Genomic DNA, 23,163 nt, shown 5'->3' with positions numbered 1-23,163 from the left:
TAAAAATTATTCAAATGATAACAGACTGAAAAATCTATCGGTATTCTATTTTTAATACATTATAAAAATTCTCATGCAATGGACAAACTTACACATTTTTCAACTTTTTATCAAGAAAGCCATAGATTAACTACATTCAATGTCACTCTGCATGCAAATGATGTGTGTAACTCTCAACACATACGAGCTGAACGGTAGCGTACGATCAATCGATAATTTACGCTGGTGCAGCAATTCTAGGTCTCCAATGAAACTTGGCACTTGGCCATCACAAATAGACGAAAAAACTACTACTGTGCTATTGGGTTGTAACAATCATCAATGCATACAGCTGCGCAACAGACCTATTCTAGACCAAGAAGTTCTGCATCAGAATAGTGCTTTTGCAATTACCTTTTTAATTAATTCAAAGCAAATGAACAAACTTGTCACTTGCGTTAGCCATTGAACGCATAAAGAGACGGAAATAAATTGTTTAAAAATTGATGCACAAGACGTCCATCGCTCAGTGGCAAATTCAAAAGGGACCAGACGGCACAGACGGAAGTGATCGAACAAAGTTACCTTTATCGCCGGAGATGACAACGTTAGTGAGCACATTGGTTAATCACTATAGCAATCTGTTCAACGAACGAAGAGGTAATTGAGATGAAGCCGATTATGTATGTCCTTTTTGATCCTAATCATAAATTTTGCAGATGAACGAAGTGCGCATCTTCCACTTGCTGGATCTCCGATGCTCATCCTCGGAATAGTTATCACATATCTATACTTCGTACTCCGATGTGGCCCTCGGTATATGGCGAACCGTAAACCGTACAATCTACGAAGCATAATTAAGATCTACAACTTATTTCAAGTCATGGCCAACAGCATTTTGTTCCTAAGAATTGTAAGTGCGGTGCACTCAGAAGCAAATCAACTCTTTACAGTCGCGAAACTTTTGAATTTTTCCGTTGTTTATTTCAGAGCTATAATGTGTTTTTCCAATATAACTATTTCTCATTCAATTGTCAACTAGTCGACTACTCGAGATCACAGCGTGGAATGGATGAAGTGTTCTTCAGCTATGCCTACTTCTGCCTAAAGCTTATCGATCTAGTCGATACTGTGTTCTTTGTCCTAAGGAAAAAGCAATCACATGTTTCGTTTTTGCACGTCTACCACCACTCTCTGATGGTCATTACCACATTTTGTGGATTGGTATTCGTTCCAGGTGGCCACGTTCTGATCTTGGGACTCTGGAACACTTTGGTACACGCGATCATGTACTTTTACTACTTTCTAACGTCTCTAGGATCATCAGAGAGTAGCATATGGTGGAAGAAACACCTAACACGGCTACAGTTGGTTCAGTTTCTTCATATAGCCTTTCACTTTGGTCGACCTCTAATGATTGGTGGTTGCAAGTTTCCATTATTTTGGCTATGGTATGGGTTCTTACAGGCTATATTTGTGCTTGCACTATTTCTACAATTTTACTTAAAAGCCTACAGTTCGAAACAAAAACGAAATTGAACCGCAGAGCAAAACATAACCCAAGTACAATAAAACTTGCAATAAAAACAATTGATATTAATCAAACCAACAGATTCTTCTTTTTTTATCGGTGTTTTTAAAGTTTACTCAAAAATTATATTTTTGGCTTCATTTGACATTTGTGTTTCAATATAATCGAAATACTGGACGATGGGTTAGACAGGGTTAGATTACAGGGCGAGTCTAGTTGGCAATATAACAGCTGTTATCTCTACTGACAACGAACATTGTCAAATCGATCATGTGCTATTTTTGGTTTCGATATACTTCATTCTATGTTATACAATTAGCGCTATTTTGCAATCATTTCTTAACGAATAAGTACTTTTTTCACAGCAACTGGCCTTAATACTTCAAAACTAAAAATGGAAATAGCAAACGAAGCCATCCAAATCACGCAGTTCACAGAGAAAGAAAGTCGGTCATTTCTCATTTTGGGGAGTGGAATCAGTGGGCTGTCGTGCGCAGTACAATTGTCGGAAGCTTATCCGGATGCAGCAATACAGATAATAGGAGAATATTGTAGTCCATACACTACAAGTGACGTTGCTGCTGGGTTATGGGGGCCGTACCTATTCGGTAACACCACAGAGGCAGTATGTAGGTCAGTTAATATTATTCGTGAATGTTTAAAAATCGGAACTAATTTGCCATTTGTACTTTCTCGAATTGTAGAAAATGGGCACAGACGACGCACGACTATTTTCATCATCTTTGGTCAAGCGGACAGGCAGATCCGTGTGGAATTTGTTTAGTATCTGTTACAGAGCTCTTTGCTGATCCACAAGAGCCAATACCTTGGTGGCATGATATCGTATTGGGATTTCAAGAACTTACGTATGAATCGTTACAAGTTCTAGAAAGAGAACACAATGCAACTGGAAAATACGCAACTGGTTTCACTTATGTGACATTCACCTGTGAGCCTACAAAACTAATGGACTACTACTGTAATATCTTGACGTCGAAACGAAATGTGAAGTTTCACCAGAAACACATCGAGGGAATAGAATGCTTAAACAATCTGAATATCGATCAACGCACCATTATTATAAACTGCCTTGGCCTTGGCGCAGGACCGATTTTCAACGATACAGATCTAGAGCCCATACGAGGACAAGTGCAAAAGGTGCTTGCGCAAGGAGTATTTCATTCAATCGCAAATAATTCCTCTTATATCATCCCAAATACTGCGACAATCACTCTCGGTGGAACTAAACAGAAAAGCCATATTACACAAGTATGCCCGTCGGATCGTTACAGTATCCGAAAGAACTGTGAAGCGATTGTTCCTGCACTTAAGCACGCTACAGTCGTCAGAGATATCGTAGGATTGCGTCCAGTCCGATCAACTGGAGTACGTTTACAGATAGGAACTGTGAATGGTAGATGATGTTAACGATGTTAATACCATATGATTGGAAAACTAAATATATTTCTTACTCTTAGGAACATTTGGCAAGCGCACAATTGTACACAACTACGGACATGGCGGAGCTGGCATTACATTAGCGTGGGGATGTGCCAGAGACGTTGTGCAGCTCGTGCAGAATGAGAACAATCAATTGCAAAATATACGCAGCAAGCTGTGACTACGCCAAGTTTATGAACATGTTACTGTTTGCTAGAATATCGTTTGATGTTTTCTATAAGTACTAGGAAACGATCGAAAGTCCTTCGATTTGCAATCATCATTAAGCTGTCAGGCAAACGTAAAGAAAATAAAGAATCTGATAATCTTTAACTAAGCTCCAAGCCCCACTACTAATCCTTATCGTCGGTGGTAAACATCGCACCAAAACAGCCAGGAACATATTCCGGAAAAAAATAGATGATAAGCTTGGCTTGCGTTTAAAACCCGTCCCTCTTGTTACTACTGCGATCAGTACAGTGCGAACGATCACCGCGATCGTTTACCATTTTGTGATAAGAACTCACCAAAGTGTACGGCATAACGCAGCAAAATGAGGCAAGTCGTTGTACTCGGAGCTGGAGTTAATGGCCTTAGTGCTGCCGTACAGTTGGCTGAACATTATTTTGGTGTAGCGAATGTTACCCTCATATCCGAGGAAGTGAGTCCCAACACAACTGGAGATGGTTCTGCCGGCCTATGGGGTCCTTACTACTGTGGAAAAACTCCCGACCATAAGATTGTGTAACATAGCGTGTTCCAAACCATAAAACTGATATCAAAATGTTCCACTACATCCCGTACCGTTTTTGTATGCTTTCTGACAACAGCAAATGGTCAAGTGAAACACATGCTTTCTTTCATCAGCTATGGACAAATGGATTAGCCGGAAGGGTTGGGATATGTTTACAACCGTGCATGCGACTGACGACGGATCCCAAAGGATATCCGGAGCCGGCTTGGAAAGAGATCGTGTTTGGCTGCGAGAAAATTTCGGAATCTGATCTAAAAAGATTGAGCAAAGAGCACGGTCGGTACTACACCGGAGGTTACCAGTTTGCCACATTCACTTGCGAACCATCGAAACTGTTGCCATACCTTTTCAACCGGTTCACTGCAGTTGGAGGAAAATTTGTTAAATCTAAAGTCCAGAACTTTGACGAATTGCTAGAAAAGAGTTCCGCTGTCGACCTGATCGTGAACTGCAGTGGTCTCGGATCACGCGATCTTATTGGTGACAGCAAAGTTTATCCTATCAGAGGGCAAGTTGCGCGCGTCAGTGCTCCTTGGATCTACGAGATAATTCTTGATGACAGTGACGATGGAAATTACATTATCCCGAAGTAAGCGAAGAAAAGGAATACTGTACAGTATGTTGTAACATATATTGTCCTCCTTCGTTTTTCCTTGTGGAAACAGCTGTGAAACAGTCATCCTAGGTGGAACGCACCAAATGAATGATTTCAATCGCAACCTTAGTCTGGAAGACAGCCGATTCATTTTTGATGGATGTGAGCGAAAGCTTCCGAGTCTAAAAAATGCCACAGTTACTAGCGAGTGGGTTGGATTGCGACCCGGTCGGGACAATGTACGCTTGGAATTGGACCACTTTCGATCAGGTAATTATATGTTTTGTCAACAAATTGTATTAGAAAATAAAATTCACTTTGGTGTCTGTGATTATTAGTATAGTGAGTATCGCAAGCATCGAATGGTTCATATTGCACATTTCAAATTACCAGGCACATCTACCAAAGAAGTAGTTATTGATAGGAAATAATATTCAATCTGTTTTTGATTTTCTTGCCTACTATTAGTTGTATTGTACTCAACTTTAATATTCCGCAATAAATGTTTGAACATTAATCATTTAACTACTACGCACAGAACTACATTATACTGTAACTGACAATAACGATATACTTTTCATGATTCTTAGGCAATAGGTCGGTGCCTGTTATTCACAATTACGGCCACGGAGGTTGCGGAGTGACGCTGTGTTGGGGTTGTGCAAAAGAAGTTATAGAAATCAGCACCACCGTAGAATGGAATCAAGCTATTCGGTCTAGGTTGTAATTTTTACTTGTTCCACTCATATTTTCATATACATTTAATGTTAGACAAAATTCAAATGTCTTATTAAATGCATAAAAAATATGTACTACATACGTACACAGGCATAAATGTATGAATAAAACCAAAGTTCCATACTCCTCGATCTTATCTGTTTAATAAGAAAGAAATTTAGTCTCTAACATACCTGCACCACTAAAATCGATCAAACTGAATAACTTCCTTCATCATGAAATTTCGTAGTTGCCAAAGAGCATTGACCACGGCTTCTGGGCAATCTTTCGCTCGTTAGAAACGGTCGTTAGATTGACGCCTGTGTTAGCCTACAACATTCCTACAAAATTTAAGCAAAAATGAAAACATTTGGGAAACAATTCAACGAATGAGTGCTGTGAATAACAAATGTGACCACGAAAGTAGAAGAAAGAGAAATAAAAAAGAATCATACATGATTGGGACGACCAGGCCCTCTGTCTTAACGGTAGCTGGGCTTGGGCAGCTTGATTCTCCCATTTCCGCCGCACTTTGCTGCACTTTCTTCATTGATTTTGATAGCTCTCTGCTCCCATACGGTCTTCTCTTGATCACTCAAATTACGCCACTCGTTTCCGACAATGCGCGACACGTCACCAAATGTCGCTTCCGGATTACTGACGCAGATTGTTTTCCGGTGTTCACTCGAGTAGATTATGTAGCCAGTGACCAGTTTTTTACCCGCTTTTGAAGCTTTTCTGCTAGTGGCCGTTACAGTGCTGCTATAATCCGTATGTGATGGAAGAGGCTATGCCGTCAGCGCCGTATCTGAACCAATCGACGAAGGACCATCGATCGAATCATCGATAATGACAAACTCGTCCTTCATGTCCTGTAAGATTCAGGTGTACACAGGACAGACAAGTGTACGATGATTTTTTGGCTTGAAAAAACCATACGTTTTTATGAGATGTAGTATGTTTCATTATTATTTATGCTATGTTATTTTATGTTAGATTGTATTATCATAACAATATGCTTCTATGAGGCTTCGAATCATTATGAACCGAATGATCAATATTGTGGGCCTTCTATATTTTCATTTAGTACGGCCATGATGACATGTTGCATTGTAGCTAACGTATTATTATTATAACCTCGCACATAGTATAACGTATTGTATAACGTTTTGAACGATTTGTTCCATTTAAATACGAATTTCTGTTCCCCTCCACAATGTGTTTCATACGAATACATAGCTCCAACAACGAAAAGTATTAGTTAGTCGGTTTGTAAGGCACACTGTTTAGTATTTAAAAATCACGCACACAATAAATTCACAAAATACTATGATACTTCAAAACATAACAATATGTACCACAAATAAAAACTCATGCAAGGATAAAAGAACATACCATCACATCATTGGCCGTGTTCGGTTTGTTGTCCTGTACAGCTGCTATCTCTCTTCCAGTAACCTGATGCACGAAAAAGAATGTTTTAGTTTCTTTTAAGCTATTCAAACTTAATGATATGGTGAAAAAGATTGAGGATTACCTTTGGAGGGTTTTTTGGGCGTTAGAAATGATAAACTTCGTCCGTTGTTACCATCTGACTATGAGTAAACTTACGCAATCCTGATGGAGCAACTATTTTTCTTATCTGCTTTTTGAATTCATCAAAAATCGATTCACACATGTACACATCCGATTTGGCAATTTCAGTTGGTCGCCCTAAAGCCGAAAGGATTGCAAATAGAAGACAGGGTAAAGAATGTACAGGGAGGAACTGATTAACTAAACAGAAATGAACTTACGGCTTATATATTCGTTCTGATCGAGAACTACACATCTACCAACGATTGCCACAGTGGATGTTATTTCCTGAATGTTCCTGACACTTCCTGTCGATAGAATAAGCGACATATGGTACCAGGAACTTCCGAGGGCGTAAGAAGCCACGGTCCGCGAAACAACGATTTTCCACTAAAATGTTGTAACGAAGGTCATAATCAATTTCAAAAGCCGATAAGTTATCAACTGTCAGACTGCTTACTCTCGGGTTTCCCAAATAGATGTAATTTGAGAAATCGACTGTTTTCCGGACTCCGTTGCGACGTACACATAATCACCGGTTTTAATTACACCTCCACAAACAGTGTTGTACTGTTCATAGTATACGTTGCCATTTGCCATCCTCCGAATCGTTCATGTAAACAACAACATTCAGTTTCTCCTTCTCTGAGATTGCTTCTTGAAGCTGTGATTTTCGATAGCTCTTCCTTATGTTTTCAACACGCTCTTTAAATACGGACATAACTCGCTTAACGACGAGAGGTGTTTAACGCGGAATCAACTTAACGGGATCAAATGACCTCGTCAGATTAAAAGTTTTCAGTTTTTAAAACGATCGCGCCTTTGAGCTGTAGCGAGATTCGCACACAAATACATTTTTTTCCGGGTTTGGTTTTTTATCAGCGTGTAATATTCCATATGGAATCGGCTGTTCGGCAGCTTCCATAATGATTCACCCAATGAGGCACCTATAGCATTAGGATCTGTATGAATTCATTAAATTCAGCAAACGATGGAATTAAAAAATTCACACAAAACAAAACCAACATGACGAACAAACGCACGGTGATCGATACATGAACTTAAAAAACACATTAAAATAATATGTGGGACAATTTTGAACCTAAAAATACAGCGAATTGCATGCACATGTATACAAAGACCAGGCAAACAGAAAGCGATTTTTTCACTTACCATTACTATTGGCCGTATTGTACAGCTGATCAAACAACTGCCAAAGTGGACCATCCCCTTCTGTTTCCCTCGAATCGTCTAAATCATCATCGGAGCTTTCAATTTCTTCTTTCAAGACTGCAACCATTCAAGTGCAAGGCTGGCACTTGAATTGGATCGTGTTCTTTTCGACGCAGGCTCTTTATAACGCCCCGATTCAATGTCTGCCTTTCGAGCCATAAACATTTTTTTCAGCATTTTTGCATCCTTATAAATTTGCGAACCAGGCTCGTTAAAAGTGCAGGCGTTCTTCGTCATTTGCAAAAGATCTTTGTCCATTTCGTTGAGACTCGAATAGGCACTCGTTTGGATTTTAGTAGCAATAAACTTTAAGTCGATTAGATGATCAATTATGTCGTAATAACCAGGATATAGTTTCTTTGATGGTAACAGCTGAAACATAGGATGCAGCTCGTGATTACCAAACGGGTCGGTTGCTGTCATAACCGTAGCAAAAAGCTCCTGATAGGGATCAAAATCTAGTCCTTCATCCGAGTCATCATCTTCTGCAGTGATGGACTTACGCGGACGAGTTATTTTTCGTGGCCGAATTTCCAAACTACCCTCTTCTATCTGATTGTCCACAATTCGCTTTCGGTTCGTATTGAATACCTCCAAGAGTTGACATGCATCTTGAAACTGTAGAAGGCTTTAGCATTGTTTACGATTAGTTCAATATCCGTGGCCAAGTCGTCAACATCTTCATAAGAATCTGTCTTCAATTTCTGTTGCAGACGCAGTAAATCAATCGGATTCGCCACTACTTCGTAGTAAGAAGGTTCTTGCCGTCGTTTTGGAGCTCTTATGAAAGTATCGCACAGCGTTGAGCCATCCTCCTTTTTAAAATTGCGAATTGATTCGTACAGTTGTTGGCAAAGTTCCATCTGAAAGCAATTCTTTAGTTGTTGGGAACCAATCCACTGTAACAGCTTCACCGGCACCTACCGGATCTATTTTTTTTCTTTCTTGTGCTTGAGCTTGAGGCTGGGCTTTGCTCCGGAGTGACATCGTCCTCAGTATCTTCATCATCTTGAAACGAACTCGTTCGGCGTCGTTTACTCATGGTTGACACATAAATAAGTGAATCAAGTCTTTTTAGAGCCTAAAACATGTACCGCAATCATTAGCATTCATTGCAATCACCATAATCCGCATTTCGCTAGAGCATTCCTAAGTTTGCCCGGAGCACTCTATTAACTTGTTGTAGAAAGTACGCATTGATAAGTCTTTCAATCCATTAACAAAACAATTATAAACACGAACCGTCTTTACTTCATTAGACTTAACGTATTTATACACCTACAATTTACGCATAATTGTTCACAAAAATGATGCTAGTTTTCACCACACGCTGATGCGTACTTGGCTTCGGGCAGAAACTGCAGAAGATTTCTGATTGGTTTAAAAAACATGCCGGCATTAATGACAGATGTCTGCTGTCAAAAGATTTTGCGAAGTGCCATCTTACGCCAAATAAAGTAACTAATTTGATTAAAGATCGTTAGCGTTTGCCTACAATTGACCGTTTGATTTAAATTGTACGCAAGTTTACGAAAATTGGCATAGTTTTTTGAATTTTTTTAAATAATGTTGTATGTTAAATATAAAGTCATTAAAACCTAATCTTTGTCACCTGCCTATTTTTCACTAGGTAACTGATATCTGCTATAAGAAACCGAAATCGATAATTAAGAAAATGTAGATATACAATATATTTCATGAATTTGGCTAAACATGATTTTATGCTACGTAAAATTTAATTTAATTTACTCCCAATCATTAATATTTGGGAAGAGGGTAACAAACCTTGCTCACTTGCTTTTTTGCAAGGATGCAAATAAAACAATTTTATATGCTCCATCATTATTTATTTAGGATGAGTTATTTAGTCCTTCATTGTTATTGAAAAAGTATGAAAGGGTTCGCTTGCATTTTTCATGAGCTCTCGGGACTTGCAAGAGAGTTTGAATGGATTAGCCAATGTGAATTAATAATCTTATGCTGTGAGAAAAAAGATTAAAAATGAAAACAAAGCTGACCTTAGCTATCAGTTCATTGTCGGTAAATGGCTTTGCAGCACTCAATATCACGTATTTTTTAATGCATCATGCAAAACCTTAACAAACAGGGACGAGATGCTTTACTCATTTAGATGAATGATTAAAAATATTGATAAGTTTGAGGATGTCAAGTTCCCATAACATTGTTCCATTATGTTAAAAGCATATGATTGACATAAAATTTTGTCCCCAGAAATCGTACGGGAATGAACGAATTAGAACCTAAAAACGATGATCAAATAAAACCGTAGACTATTCACATGCCTTTTGAATGTATCGTTTTCTTTGCTGGAAGCCGTCCTTTCTATAACAAATACGTTTCTGCAGGATATTTTTATATTCGTCTTTTTCCAGCTCGATAGAAAGTGGTTTTCTGCTCTCGAGAACGCTCCTTCGTCATGGTTATCATGCCGCCCAGTCGTCACTTACCTGAAAAATCTACCATTTCATGCCGTGTTTGATGTTACGTAAACGAGCAATGAACGGATATGGATTCACTTTCATCAAATCAACGCTACACTATGAGATGAATCTTACAATTCGGATCCGTTAAATTGAGAGACTTAAATTGAGAGGATTCTTTTACGGCTGCTTTCTACTGGTGGAAATTGGAATGATGATGACTATTGCGATATAACAAAGTTGAGAAAATTAAAGATATCAAGATATAATGTAATCGTAAATAGTGGCTTGAAATGTTAATCGAAACACAAACTATTTTTTGAGCTGTAATAGTTTTCCATTCACAATTCAAGTTTCACATGAGTTTTAGTTTTTCGTTAGAAAACGTTAAAATTAATGAATTAAGTAGATAAAAAAGTGTCTTACTTGGTGCATTTAGTGTAATTTGTGTATCGTTATTTGTGGAATAATTAAACTTGTTTGATATGTACTTCTTGTCGTTGTGTTGGATGTTTATCATGTGTGATATTGTTAATTATATATCCTAAAAAAATTATCATAACAAAATATTGTTTTTGAACTTAGATTTATTTCACAACATTTTGTATGGTTTTAATTCCGTGTCATAAACTAATCGTTCTACAGATTGATAAAATGGATACAGAGTATTGATATATTTTATATATGGTAACATTACATTTATCACATTGATATTAGCATTGCATTTCTTGTTGCCTTATCGCATACTTCCTAAACGGTTACAAAACTATTTACTTCTCATGTTTGTTTGTTTATATTATAATCAAAATTATTATAACGACACTTACTATTGCAATAAATGGCAATGCAAGATATAACAGCTTCCAAGAGCTCACTGAAGGTAAAATATATACATTTTTACTAACGTTTTGATTATCCGGCTGTGGCTTTGAAATTAACGTTGCCCATACATTTTCTATTCAACAATGAAAGTAATATGTAAAATATTAAACCGATATGCATTGATTTGGAATGCACATTTGAGAAATTAATTTTAAAAAATACGAACAAACGAAGATGCAAACCCTTAGCCGAATTGAATTTCATCATAAAAAGAAGATCGTTAAATCGCAGTAGCTGGCCCCAAAGTATCAAAAGTTATGCGGCAAGGTAAGAAAAGTGGACTGTTGATACACTTCCTTCATCCTGCTATTCCGTCATACTTGCATGAGATGCCCGGGAGAAATGGAGGTGTGGTCAAAGTTGTTTCCTTCGCTTCATGTGATATGTTGTCCAGGTAAAGTTCCAGCAAAGAGTAAACAACTTATTTTGGTTTTTTACATGCTACGCTTTCTTGTCGGTTACTTTTCATACGCATTAGGAAAAGGAAAAACAACATTTCTTCGAAACGATAAAACCTACACCTGCTTTTATTTTGTTGCCATCTGGTGCTCCATGTTGTTGGCTTCAAAAGAAACTCAACTGTGTAAGTAACACTAATCGATCATGATGGCATAACAAAGCTAGAGACAACTTCAGTTCTGTCATGGGTCGATGAGTATTTCAATAGTAGGCTGTAACGTCATCGGAGTCCTTGTCTTACATAAAGTAAGCTGAGAAGCACCTTCGACCTTCAATCAGGTCAATATATGCTTGCTCACTCCTGTTCAGGGGTTTGTTCATGAGCCGACTGTCTAGGATGATATGGTTAGATTGATGGGGGTTGATATTTGTTAAATTCTGTGTGCCAAACACAGGACTTCACTGTGCCTTGCACAAACCAATACTTGTCTTTTCTCGTTTTTCTACGATGTTTTATTGTCCTGCCTTGAGTTGTTTCTCCAGAATCTTAAGCTCGTGTAACTCGCATCTTAAGGCTGTGACTTAAGTGTTTCTATCTACGCGAGTGTTTGGTACACGGCAAAGTATTGTACGTCCGTAGTTACTATGACTGTTCTAGACAGATGCTGGTAAAGGTCTTTTTGGCAATTCATCAATGGAAAGCGATGTGGATAGCTCACCGTTGAATGCACAGTCAAGTGTCGGCAGAGTGTTGTCTATACGATCAACAAAGTGTTTTTCTTTGTACGACATTTTCGTAAGGCTTGTGCTATTTTCTCCAACTCCATTGGGAATCATTTCTTCATAATTAGGATTTGTTACCGATATAACTCCATAGCGTCCTCCGTCGCCATCCTTCAAACTTCGATAATTTCCTCTGCGCGTTTTGTGACTCCTTGGCGCTGAGTAGAGTTTTAGTACTTTACAGTTGCACGATACTAACAGTGATATGACCAGTCCCTGTGAAAGAAAGATCGTTTTTTATGAAACTTTTTAAAGAATATATGTATCAGTTTCCGCAAAGTGATGGGGTGATGAAAATCAAGGACGAAATTTATAAGTTTACAAATCTGGGCGAAACTTTAACCAAAGCTAAAACTCAACAATGCACTTCATTTGATAAAAGATCTGGATTGCCAGCCATACAACCATATCGTTGGTACATTGTCCGGCTGAGAGTCATTAAATTAACACCAGTTCACTGAACGAAAAGCGATTCCAATTTCCGTCGCCAATTTTCTTCTACGGCTCTGTGCTGGACTTGCGCATAAATGGAAACATACACTTCACCCACCACACTTGCAATGAAATTACGGAAAGAGGAAATGAAGTTTTGATTAATTTTTGCCTGTTTTTCGTATGAATTGCTGTAAAAATGTTAGTCACTTCAAATAAATCAACTCAATCAATCTATCGAAGACGCTTTCTTCAAGAATGTTGTTCCTTCATTGCGTATCCCTATGATTACTATTCTGATCATTTCATGGAAAATTGAGAATTTTTTAAAATATCTTTCTGTTCTATTTGGGATTAGGAAAGCACTCACATGACATGTTTAAAAATAATTGGTATCTCCAAAAATGTCATTTAAGCTTAATATGTTTATGGCGGCGTACATTACGCACGCCATTTACATTATTCCATGATTGGATAGCTGTAATGTAGCTAGAATGCTGTGGAATAATAATAACACATTGAAGTCAAGAATTGAGGGTTTGAGCACTGTAAGCTTGAGATAGACATTGGGTTTGGGTCATCCATTGGGTTATTTTGGGTTATTATTTGGACTATGGGCTATTAATTGTCTTCTATGTCGTCCCATGTTTTCCATCTCCCCCACTATTATTCTGCAGTTTTCTGTAACCACATTACTTATTTAAGTATATGATATATGACGCAGCATTCATCTTGTTACAATAATATCAGATATATGTAACAAATTTCTGTTTCTTCTTTTTATTATTATAAATTGATAATCTACTTACTTGAACTCCTTGCGCAATACTATAGATTGACCAAAACTGTACTACGTTCCAAACTGAAGCAACCGCACCAAGGCAAACAACAGATGAAAGCACTACTAGGATCTGGATAAATTTTGCAAAAAAAAAAACCTTAGTTATGTATTGGTTAGCATAATTATAGCACAATGTTTCGGTCCAGCAATTATGCATTTAATATATTATTTGTTTTTTTACTTGTAATGTTTGACAATCTGATGTAATACTAATTATGATGGTATGACCCGTGCAGCCCATTCTTCTTTTTGTTTCCTACGCACTGTATACTACAACACCACATTCAAACACTTGGTCAACGGTACGGTTATTGATTTTACCTGTATAGATTTTCTTTCGTTCTATTGCATAGCATTGTTTATTATATACCTGACCGGCCATGGCACTTCAGATTGGCAAAGTTCTTAGAATTGAATCTTTATAGTTTAGTACGTGTAGTAAAAAGGATACGCACGCCTGTTTTGTACATTTCGTAATGTAAATAAGGACCAACAAATGTTAAACAGACATGAAACCTCGCGTGACTTTGGCATGTTGAAAATAATCGATTCTTAGCCACAGCAAGCAATATAGAAAGTTTGTGGCACATGTGTATTCAAGACACAGGATTGCCGCCCAAAACGAGCTTCGACAAGTGATTTCTAACAGAGATGATTTTTATTAATTATCCCTGCTTCTTACCTTGAAGAAGAGGCCTATTTGCAGTCCTCGCTTTTTGACCAGCTTGTTCTTGGCGCGGGAATCAATCTGCAATGCCGCAGCTATTTTAATTGCTCCTCCACCCTGACAAGCAAGATAGAAACCAGAAAACAGAAGCACTATAGCCGGCATAAGAAACCCCCAGATGTAGGCCGAGCCCTCCATTAACCTGTTGAACAAATTTTTTTTAATCATTTTTTACCATATGTCTGGAAAATATGTCTATATTATTACCAACAATGATTATCTCCGTTCAACTCGTGAACAATTTGTGCAATTACTTGGGCACCGCTTACTTTGATGTCACGTTCTTTGTACTTAAATGCGGCTGCGACTCCGAGCATAAGCGATGGAAACCCCCACGAAATAAGACTGTTCGTAAAATGAACAAAGACATACATTAGTATGCAAATAACTCCACTGTTTTCGTTGCTTACCTATAGTTTGCAAGACCTTTTCCCATACTGGGCTCTGGATTAGGATGAATATTTGTATTGGAACGAAACATGGCAAGCGCATGATGGCAACAACAGCACAGCCAACAGAGCGACGCCAATTTCATAAACAACAATGCCAGTGAAAGTGACAAACATAACTCAGCGTCCTGAAAGTGAAAATGTTGATAGTTTATAGACGCTTGATTTGTCACGTAAACCCAGCAATAGCCAATAGAAAAAACATAACAATACGAAGCCTAGACAACAAAGCAACACAAAGAGTAACGGACTACCTCAAAAACTTAGAAATTACTTTTCTGACACTATGCATGTTTTTATTTAAGCAGTTTTTGGTACTGTTGTATTTAAAAACATTTGAGCCTTACAGTGCCCAAAAAGTAAAATGAAAATGCGGGCAACAATTTACCTGTACACCGCCTACTCCAATGACGAACAATAATTGGCTCATAAAAAGTGACGCTAGAAGACTCAAAAGCGCTGTTCCTGCTAGAGATTTCAAATCAGAGAAAAGGCTGAAATGTTGAAAAAATATGATGGAGCAACTTTTATAACCGGGGCCAAACCAATCTTTTTATAATATAATTTTACCTAAACGTTTTAGGCTATTATTTTGTTCATTTTGAGTAATCGTTTTGTCAAAAATTATTTAATTGATTATCCAACAAACTCACAATTGTGAATGAAAGAAATATGCACATGTGCTGTTTGTACCGTAAAGCCAAACAGCATGGCATAAATTTGGTATATTGTGATCCGAAGGTCTGTTGATTTCAGTAATAATGTGATATGATTATACAACGTACCTATATGTGATGAAAGCAAATGCAAGCCCTACCAGGCTGACGGAACTGCCAAGGACTACTCCCAAAGCAATAAGACCTCCTTGAGAGCCCCACGTGGTGCTGAGAGAACCGTAAGATATGTTTGCCGAAGGGGGAAATCCATGAATGTGACCGGTGTAAAGTGTTTCCATTTTCTAGAACGTTAAAAAGAAGAAAAAAGATAAAAACCAACGTTAGTGGACAGCTTTCTTGCAAAATGTTACTGGGAGTCATTCCCATAGGTTGGTCGTTGGTAAAGGCATAAAAGTTCAATTTAGTTTATTTTAACTACATGCAATAGAACAAAAATTATTGGTTTTCTCGATGTTTCGACTACATAAATATTACAGACTCTGATTGCCTTAATGCATTGTTTATAATAATGAATATAGAAATATATCAAACTACGATATATGAATTTGAGGCGATTTGATCGAAGCGGATTGAATTTAATTAATATGTCTGTCCAAATTATGGAAAGTATGCAGGTGCAATTATACGGGACATTTAATAGTTTATAATTCATCGGTAACATGAACTATATAGTGAGTTGAACAATGCTTTCCAAAACTTTTTAAACATTGTCATGTTTTAGACATGCGAATAAAAAATACTTGCATTTAATACCACTCATAACTAACTTCAAACTCCTGTCGAAATGTGAGAAGATCGAATAAAATGCAATTAAAAATTCAGGCCACTTTGAGATGTACAACCTGTTGCTCCCTCTAAGCTCTAAAGGAGTTTGTTCGCAAAGCAAGTGCTAGTGAAATGCGGAATACGAATGCACTTCTTAAGGCGCCATATGCATTTATCGAAACACGCCACGAACAACGGAGCAACGGACGGAATACGGTGGTTATCAAAATGAATAGTTTCCGTTGTGGCATTCGTTGGAAAGACTTCATTTCCTCCTCGGTTGAAACAATGCAAGTTGCCCCGTTTCCCTAAACGTTTACAGTTTTCAAACTCTAAACTTTTGAAAATAGTGGCTACGCAACTATTGAAACAGGACCTACAGTTTTCCTTTTACTTAGTATTTATATTAATGTCGTGGAAGCATTTGTGTCCACTAGTAAATGTTGATAAAAGGAGAATTATTAAAACAACTTTTAGCATTTAATATGTACCAAAATAACCTACTGGTACAATTATATTATTGTTTCACAAAACATTGTTTTGGAAGGATGTAGCATATCAGTTTCAAGTCCTTTTTATTCTTCCAAAATATTATTAACAAACGGAAAATAATGTAACTAAAACTGGAAAGGAATTAAACTTGAACGATGGAAATCTTTTATCGTCATTTATTTTGGCAACATGTTTTATTTCGAAACAATGTTCATGACGCAGTGATTGTTCTTGCTAACATTACCAACATGGGAACACGATAAATCCATTTGCGAACGACTGTGTGTGTGTTCCACGTCTCTCTATAAGTGCTTTTGGTTTGCACCGTAGACCAGTGTTTCGCATGAGTATAGAAAACAGCGAACACGGCCAGCCAGATGTAAACCACATAAAAGAATTTGCGGAATCCTGGCAGAATCGAGTCACTTCGTTGCTCAAAGCGTATAATCGAGAGAACCTGTGATATCTCACAGAAACGAGTGATACGGACGGCACACCGACCCAGTGGGTGTGGTTGTAAGCATCGAAAGATATGATTTCTGGCACGGCTTTCTACACCATATGCTCGTAAGAAAATCTATGATACGGTTCTCTATACGGTTGGCAATGCTATAGGCGAAAGATTTCTTCTTGCCCTCTATACAGCCGCCTTCCTTTGCAACTTTCTCACACGCTTTTAAAAAAATACATTTTTTCCTTGCCATTAATACTTTATACTTTATACTTTGTATGGTTCAAACGCTTCGCGCATTATATATGAGTAATCATCCGCTACAGTAGCTCTGTTCCAGTATTGTTTGCAGCGATTCGTGCGTGAAGTGGTCCTATAAAGCTTCTTATAAATCAGTCTCAACAAAGAACAGCTACTTCGAACGAGTACCAAAGTGGAAACACAAGATAAGCCTAGAGCATCAGAAAATGTGTATTCTAAGCTTCTTCCTTCTGAAGGAATTTGATCCTCCACTAAGCGTAAGTGTCAGTTCGCGGAGTGATGCGATGTTATCCGTCATATTGCTTTTACGCTGGTAGCTACATATTTTACATGCAAATTTAATGATGCCGTTTCGTTTAAATACGCTAAGGGCGATTAGAGGCTAGTATAGAAGGAGCGTAGGTTAAAGAATACAGAAAGTATTTTATAATTTGAAACTATTACTTTTATGAAAGTGCTCTATCGCTTTCACCATGCTTTTAAAAAACTATCTCATAATTAGTAACAATAAACATACGTAACAATAGTTCATAGTTATAATAGTAACAACTCATAATTTCATAGTAACTTGGTGTAACAGTAAATTAAACAAACATAGATGTCTTTGTTAATGTGCATCGTAATCTAACATTAAGTCATTATTGTCTTGAATTGCAAATGATTAATATCAATTTAGTTCAATTTTCACTATAATGAGTAGTAATACAACTGAGCAGGGGTTTTATTCAAGTAAGGGACAAATTGACGCCATCATAACACAATAATATGGTATTTCGAATGGTTTGTTTGCTCAGCAAGCACAATCCGGATCATTAGCGGACGTTACCTAGACACTTCTGAACATTATAAATGTTTATTTACAATTACTTTAACGTTACAATAGCTGCAAGTATTAACGAACAGCACACATAGAAGGGCAAGGCTTAATGATTTATGCTACCATCACCATCAAAGCTTGCATTTGCGCATGGGGCACATGCCATATTCTAAGGTCATTAATGTGTTAGATAAAAATCTACGCACAACCGAAGTCTATAATTTATTCGAACTGAAGAAGTCCTTATTCCAAATGTTGATTGGCCTCTTCAGACAAAAGTACGATCAGAAGAATTTGTATTCTAATTATTCTCATTATTAAAGGAACATATGACTAATTTTGGTGTTAATCATAATTGCTCCATTGTACATACTGAACACATGTACAGTAAATATAGCAAACCAATGTCGGAGAAAAAAAAAGAGTTGACGAAAAAAACACACTTCCGAACGCAATCAGAAAAACAGAATTGTTACTGCCAAGTTGAGTACTTTTATGTGACATTGTAACAAATTCTTTTGTTTCGTTCCGTTTTGGTGTTTTTAATTTGTTAAAGATTATGTGTTTTCATTACTTAACCCTTGTTTGATTCGCATGACCGCAATAATATCGATTTGCAATGGCAAAGTGGTGGATAGCGTATAAATAATAAAAACGCATTTCGCGGCTTTCCCTGAGGAGTGTTCTATCACGTGACAAAAAACACTTCGAGCATGGTTTGTAAAAGCACAAAGCATTCGATCCTTCGTGTTCCGGATCCTTATCATATTGTAGGTCAGATATTGTATAACAATCCCCACAAACACACGAATAAAGCAATCTTCACTCCCATCTTGACGACGGTTGCAAGAAACTATTTGTTCTGGTTCATTTTTTGTCTTCTTTATAAGATTCCAAAGGGTATTTTCTCCGCATAGTAGAGACTTTATCGTTAGCATTGTATGCAATAAAGATATAAAATTTTGAATATTTTTATATGTGAGTATATATATATTTTGATAGTCTAGCAATCGAGACAGACATCTGTTAAGCCAGACAATCGTTAAAATGTTTGTTTTATTTGGGTATTTTACAAGTAACATTTTTGCATGAGTACACACATAAATAGATAAAATAGTTAAAAAATTTCTATCTTTGTATTCTGGTTTCCTAGATTCCTGATTTAGACAAAAATATTTTAATTTTTTATAATATCTGTATTATTGTCAATAGCATCATTTTGCAAACCTACACTCAAAATAATGTCCAAATGCCCTAAAGCAAGATTACTACGTGCCGCTCATATTATAAAGCTTTGCCGTCGAATAGTTTCTTATTATTAATCCATAGCATTGAATAAAATCCACTGCTTGTCAACTGTACCGGAACTTTACGAACAGGCTTGAACCTTATTGCTTTAACACAAGCAAAGAAAGGTCACTCCTATGTTGACCAAATCAATGATATGACGTTAGCATCGTATACTATTTTGAACAAAGGGAATTAGATTTCTGCTTAATATTCGGTGCCGGATAAATGATGGTGCCAAAGGTAGAATCGATACAAAAGTAGCCGTCGTATAAGATTAGTTTTTATGTCAAAGGTCGAACAGTTAATCAACGATCGTGGCATTTTTTTTTTAATATATTAGATTTTCGTATAAAATTACAAATTACTGTATCATTAGTACTCTCATGGTAATTAGTTATGTTGCCGATAACCGCAAATAAATTAAATTTATTCTGCATTGTAAATACTTATAGCATTATTCTGTAATATAGTCTTTAACTAGGTTTTGAAATAGGTAAAATATCATCATACTTTAATGTAACAATACTAAAAAAAAGTTTGTTCATATTATCCGTTCCAAACCGCAATGTTTATTGTTGTATCTTCTAAATATTAGATTTACGTTTTCAAGAAAATATATAAGAAACGATTTCTTAAATTAATTTAATATAACAGTTAAAACAGGATGAGCGTCAAACACTGAATCAAGCACCAAGCTTATTTATTAAAAACGCATGTCAAAGATATCTCGGTAAAGCTAACAAATGACCACTGGGTAACGAGGTAATAAATAATGTAATTCATGTTTATAAATTATCGCTTATAGAAAACGCTTAATAAACGTGTCAATGTGTCTTCCAGTGTAAGCCGTTCTAACATTTGAAAAAGTAAAATCCGTAAAATATGTTCCGACATTTCAGCTCATTTAATAATAGATTTTGGGTCCTGAACGTGCTCTAGGACAGTTCCCCAAAATGTAACACCGACAACGTGCAAAAAAAATATTGCAACGTAAACTGAGTTCTTAGTACACTGTTCGAGAGCGAGATGTTTTCGCTTTGATTTCACTTACTTATTTTATAACTGGCACCGTCTGAGCTGCGATGTTCGCGCCTTTCGATGGAATTAGAACAAATGGAGATGGCGTTCGTTTTTTGTATTTTCTACACCCACATGGTCCACTGCCCACAATGTTGTGCAAATCCGCTGTATAACTTTTCAACTATTACAGTGACGAGCAAGAAAAATTAACTGTTTTAATTAAAACCTTTCCTCAGCAGCGGTTCCATCCGAACGAAAGGTAAGACACACTACAACGAACATTAATTAGCCTTAGGAACTTCCTTCGCTTCTTATCACTTCGCCAGCATTTTATGTTGGGCCGCCTTGCACCACTTTTGCTCACTAAATGTATTTTTTAGTATCACAATATATTGCAGTGTTACCGTAACAAAAAGCACAAAGAACAGACTAGATCATTGAACCGTTAGCATCGTTGTTTTCCTACGATACTACGCTCTACCAAACACACCATGATATGTTTCCTGATATTATAACCTTGAAACTTTATTAAACTGGTACATTTTCCATAGAGCACGCACACAATTCACTTATGGCGTATGTGGCCAAAACTGATATAATACCATTGCATAGCAAGCAAATTACGATAGCAAGCAAATCTTGCAGTAATTATGCGTTGATAGTGCTCTCTCTTCTGCACAAACACACTTACATACACGAGGGATGGAAGATGGGAATAAAGCCTTTAACACACAAAGTCCCATAGAATTGCGATAACCTTCCAACCAAATCCTTTGAAACGTCCTTCACAACCCACAATACGAACTAAACTGAAATGCCTTTGGGCTAGTACCGACGAATATAGACTTTGCCTTTCGGGTGCATTTCAATACCGTATAGCATGGGTGAATTCGGTATGAAGGAGAAATCGTTAAGGATTCTCGCGTTTGCGCAACCAAGACTTTCCAGTATTCACCCGATGCTGGCATTCGGCTGGCATTCCGACCCGATTCTGGCATTCGGGTGAATACTGGAATTCGTGACGGGCTAATTTTATGATAGCGGATTTATGAACATTTTTTTCTATTTGTCGCCATTGATTATGTGATTCTTTCTTCACTCTGTTTCCATTCATACGGTGACGCGGCCCTTACAATGTAACACATATGCAGTGTGTCTCATTAATAAGAATAGTGTATACGATGTATTTACACCTAAACAATCATGTTTAGGTTTGATGCGTTATACAATATAACCAGTAGCCTCACCGACGCTAGTTAACATTAACGACGCTCGCTGAGTCACCGTCAATGAACGGATACACCAAAAACATGCCATGGCATCCAGCAGAACATCCCTTAGCAGGTACGTCGGGACAACACACAGCTCAGGTCCAGCAAACACAGCATGGAACTTCCAGCCTTCGAATGACTCAGGCAGATAAAGCTAGACAAAGAAAAGGTACTCGAAGAAAAGTTAGGTAGGAACAAGAAATTATATAAGATTTCATCATAAGGAATAAATTCAGTTCGGTACTCGGAGTATACCTCATACAAATAAAAAACCAGCTGAATGTGTCACAGTGGAATTCTTCTTCACAACATGCGAGCTAGAGTGTTACAACATGCAGAAACCTTTCTAGCGACTATTGATAGAGGCTTCAGTTAAAGACCACAATGTTGTTAAATGACTTTCTTTCGATTCTATGTGTGAAGTGTGAGAAAAAATACATATCTACATTTATGTTGTTTTGCTATACTATATAATATTTTACTTTCTTCTTCTTCTTATCCGGTTAGCCATCATGGAATACCTTCACTACTCGCGTTCGAGTGCCTTCATCCACCCCATATCGATTCCAGCCGCTTTTGCGTTTCTGTCGACGCATTTCCTTTAGTTTCCCCTCCACTTTTCCAGACCGACAGTGTTTCCGCATTATCGATCTCCTAGCCTGCTGAGACATCCTTCAGACTTGGGGCAGCAAGTTCCAACGCTGGCCCTGGATCCCAGATGGATTTTGCTCCGTGTGGCAATTGCCGCCTATTGCTCTAGAGCCCTACCAAGCTCAGGCCGCGCCAGGCGTCGACAACCAGACCAGGACCAAGAGCGTTGCTCATTCGCTCGCCCAGGTAGCCCTCTCATCTTCGGCCTGGACTTAGCCACCGTCCGTGGCGCCGAATGTTCGCTGATGTCGCGTTGCCAGCGCTAGATCAGCCTCCTTTTGTACCATCAGTGAAGGCTTGTACGTCTTGTCCCTCTCCTGAAAGCCGCGTTCATCACCGTCGTCCTCTCATTGCTCCGATTGGTGGGGGCGTCATCCTGTCCATCTCCAGAACGCCGATTGCTTCCCCATCCTCTCGTAGCTTCGCGTGGTGAAGAATGCATCCTGTCTCTGACGACCACCTACGCTGTGCTACTTCAGCTTCGACGGTCTTCAAGATGTCCGTGCGTCTCCATCGAATTGCCTGTTGTTACGATCGATCAGGCCGCGACCGTCCGCCACTTGCGCCACTTGCTGATCAGTACCAAAAACATTGTGTATGAAGAGAGAGAGTCAATTATTATGAATATTATCTGACGTCATCAAAGCATCAATGCTCTCGATTGCCAGCGCCACATCTAGTTTCACTTCC

At 37.8% G+C, this 23,163-nt stretch overlaps 4 protein-coding genes and 1 long non-coding RNA gene across 7 annotated transcripts; 3 read left to right on the top strand and 2 right to left on the bottom strand.

Annotated features, from left to right (window-relative positions):
* Positions 1 to 508: 508 nt before the first annotated feature.
* LOC131210505 (elongation of very long chain fatty acids protein AAEL008004-like) lies at positions 509 to 1,533 on the top strand. The gene is made up of 3 exons (XM_058203762.1): positions 509 to 639; positions 699 to 892; positions 970 to 1,533. Exons 1-3 carry the CDS (start codon positions 579 to 581, stop codon positions 1,516 to 1,518), a joined length of 804 nt encoding a protein of 267 aa, XP_058059745.1. The 5' UTR covers positions 509 to 578; the 3' UTR covers positions 1,519 to 1,533.
* A 371-nt stretch (positions 1,534 to 1,904) lies between these two features.
* Positions 1,905 to 3,131, top strand: LOC131211415 (D-amino-acid oxidase-like). Its single transcript, XM_058204861.1, has 3 exons — positions 1,905 to 2,143; positions 2,215 to 2,924; positions 2,989 to 3,131. Exons 1-3 carry the CDS (start codon positions 1,905 to 1,907, stop codon positions 3,129 to 3,131), a joined length of 1,092 nt encoding a protein of 363 aa, XP_058060844.1.
* Positions 3,132 to 3,435: 304 nt separating this feature from the next.
* On the top strand, positions 3,436 to 5,160 carry LOC131210503 (D-amino-acid oxidase-like). The gene is made up of 4 exons (XM_058203760.1): positions 3,436 to 3,694; positions 3,781 to 4,293; positions 4,370 to 4,569; positions 4,890 to 5,160. The coding sequence occupies exons 1-4, from the start codon at positions 3,504 to 3,506 to the stop codon at positions 5,024 to 5,026; spliced, it is 1,041 nt and encodes a 346-aa protein (XP_058059743.1). The 5' UTR covers positions 3,436 to 3,503; the 3' UTR covers positions 5,027 to 5,160.
* Positions 4,773 to 9,141, bottom strand: LOC131210508 (uncharacterized). 3 transcript variants are annotated; one of them, XR_009156866.1, is made up of 8 exons: positions 8,749 to 9,141; positions 7,765 to 8,687; positions 7,052 to 7,693; positions 6,813 to 6,981; positions 6,554 to 6,729; positions 6,412 to 6,474; positions 5,472 to 5,939; positions 4,773 to 5,357 (listed from the first exon to the last, which is right to left on the bottom strand). It is a non-coding gene; the product is annotated as an uncharacterized LOC131210508 (long non-coding RNA). The 3 variants fall into 3 exon arrangements; XR_009156865.1 differs by having other exon boundaries at positions 7,052 to 7,538; XR_009156864.1 differs by having other exon boundaries at positions 5,472 to 5,888; positions 7,052 to 7,538.
* A 1,753-nt stretch (positions 9,142 to 10,894) lies between these two features.
* Positions 10,895 to 21,337, bottom strand: LOC131209382 (cadherin EGF LAG seven-pass G-type receptor 1-like). Its single transcript, XM_058202439.1, has 9 exons — positions 21,243 to 21,337; positions 20,583 to 20,732; positions 15,564 to 15,736; positions 15,167 to 15,272; positions 14,740 to 14,906; positions 14,537 to 14,674; positions 14,285 to 14,471; positions 13,571 to 13,672; positions 10,895 to 12,545 (listed from the first exon to the last, which is right to left on the bottom strand). Exons 3-9 carry the CDS (start codon positions 15,731 to 15,733, stop codon positions 12,201 to 12,203), a joined length of 1,215 nt encoding a protein of 404 aa, XP_058058422.1. The 5' UTR covers positions 15,734 to 15,736; positions 20,583 to 20,732; positions 21,243 to 21,337; the 3' UTR covers positions 10,895 to 12,200.
* Between the last annotated feature and the right edge of the window lie 1,826 nt (positions 21,338 to 23,163).

This window comes from Anopheles bellator, chromosome 2, assembly GCF_943735745.2.
Source record: "Anopheles bellator chromosome 2, idAnoBellAS_SP24_06.2, whole genome shotgun sequence".
NCBI lineage: Eukaryota > Metazoa > Arthropoda > Insecta > Diptera > Culicidae > Anopheles > Anopheles bellator.
Note: the sequence above shows the minus strand (reverse complement) of the source record. Positions and strands in the feature narration are given on the sequence as shown.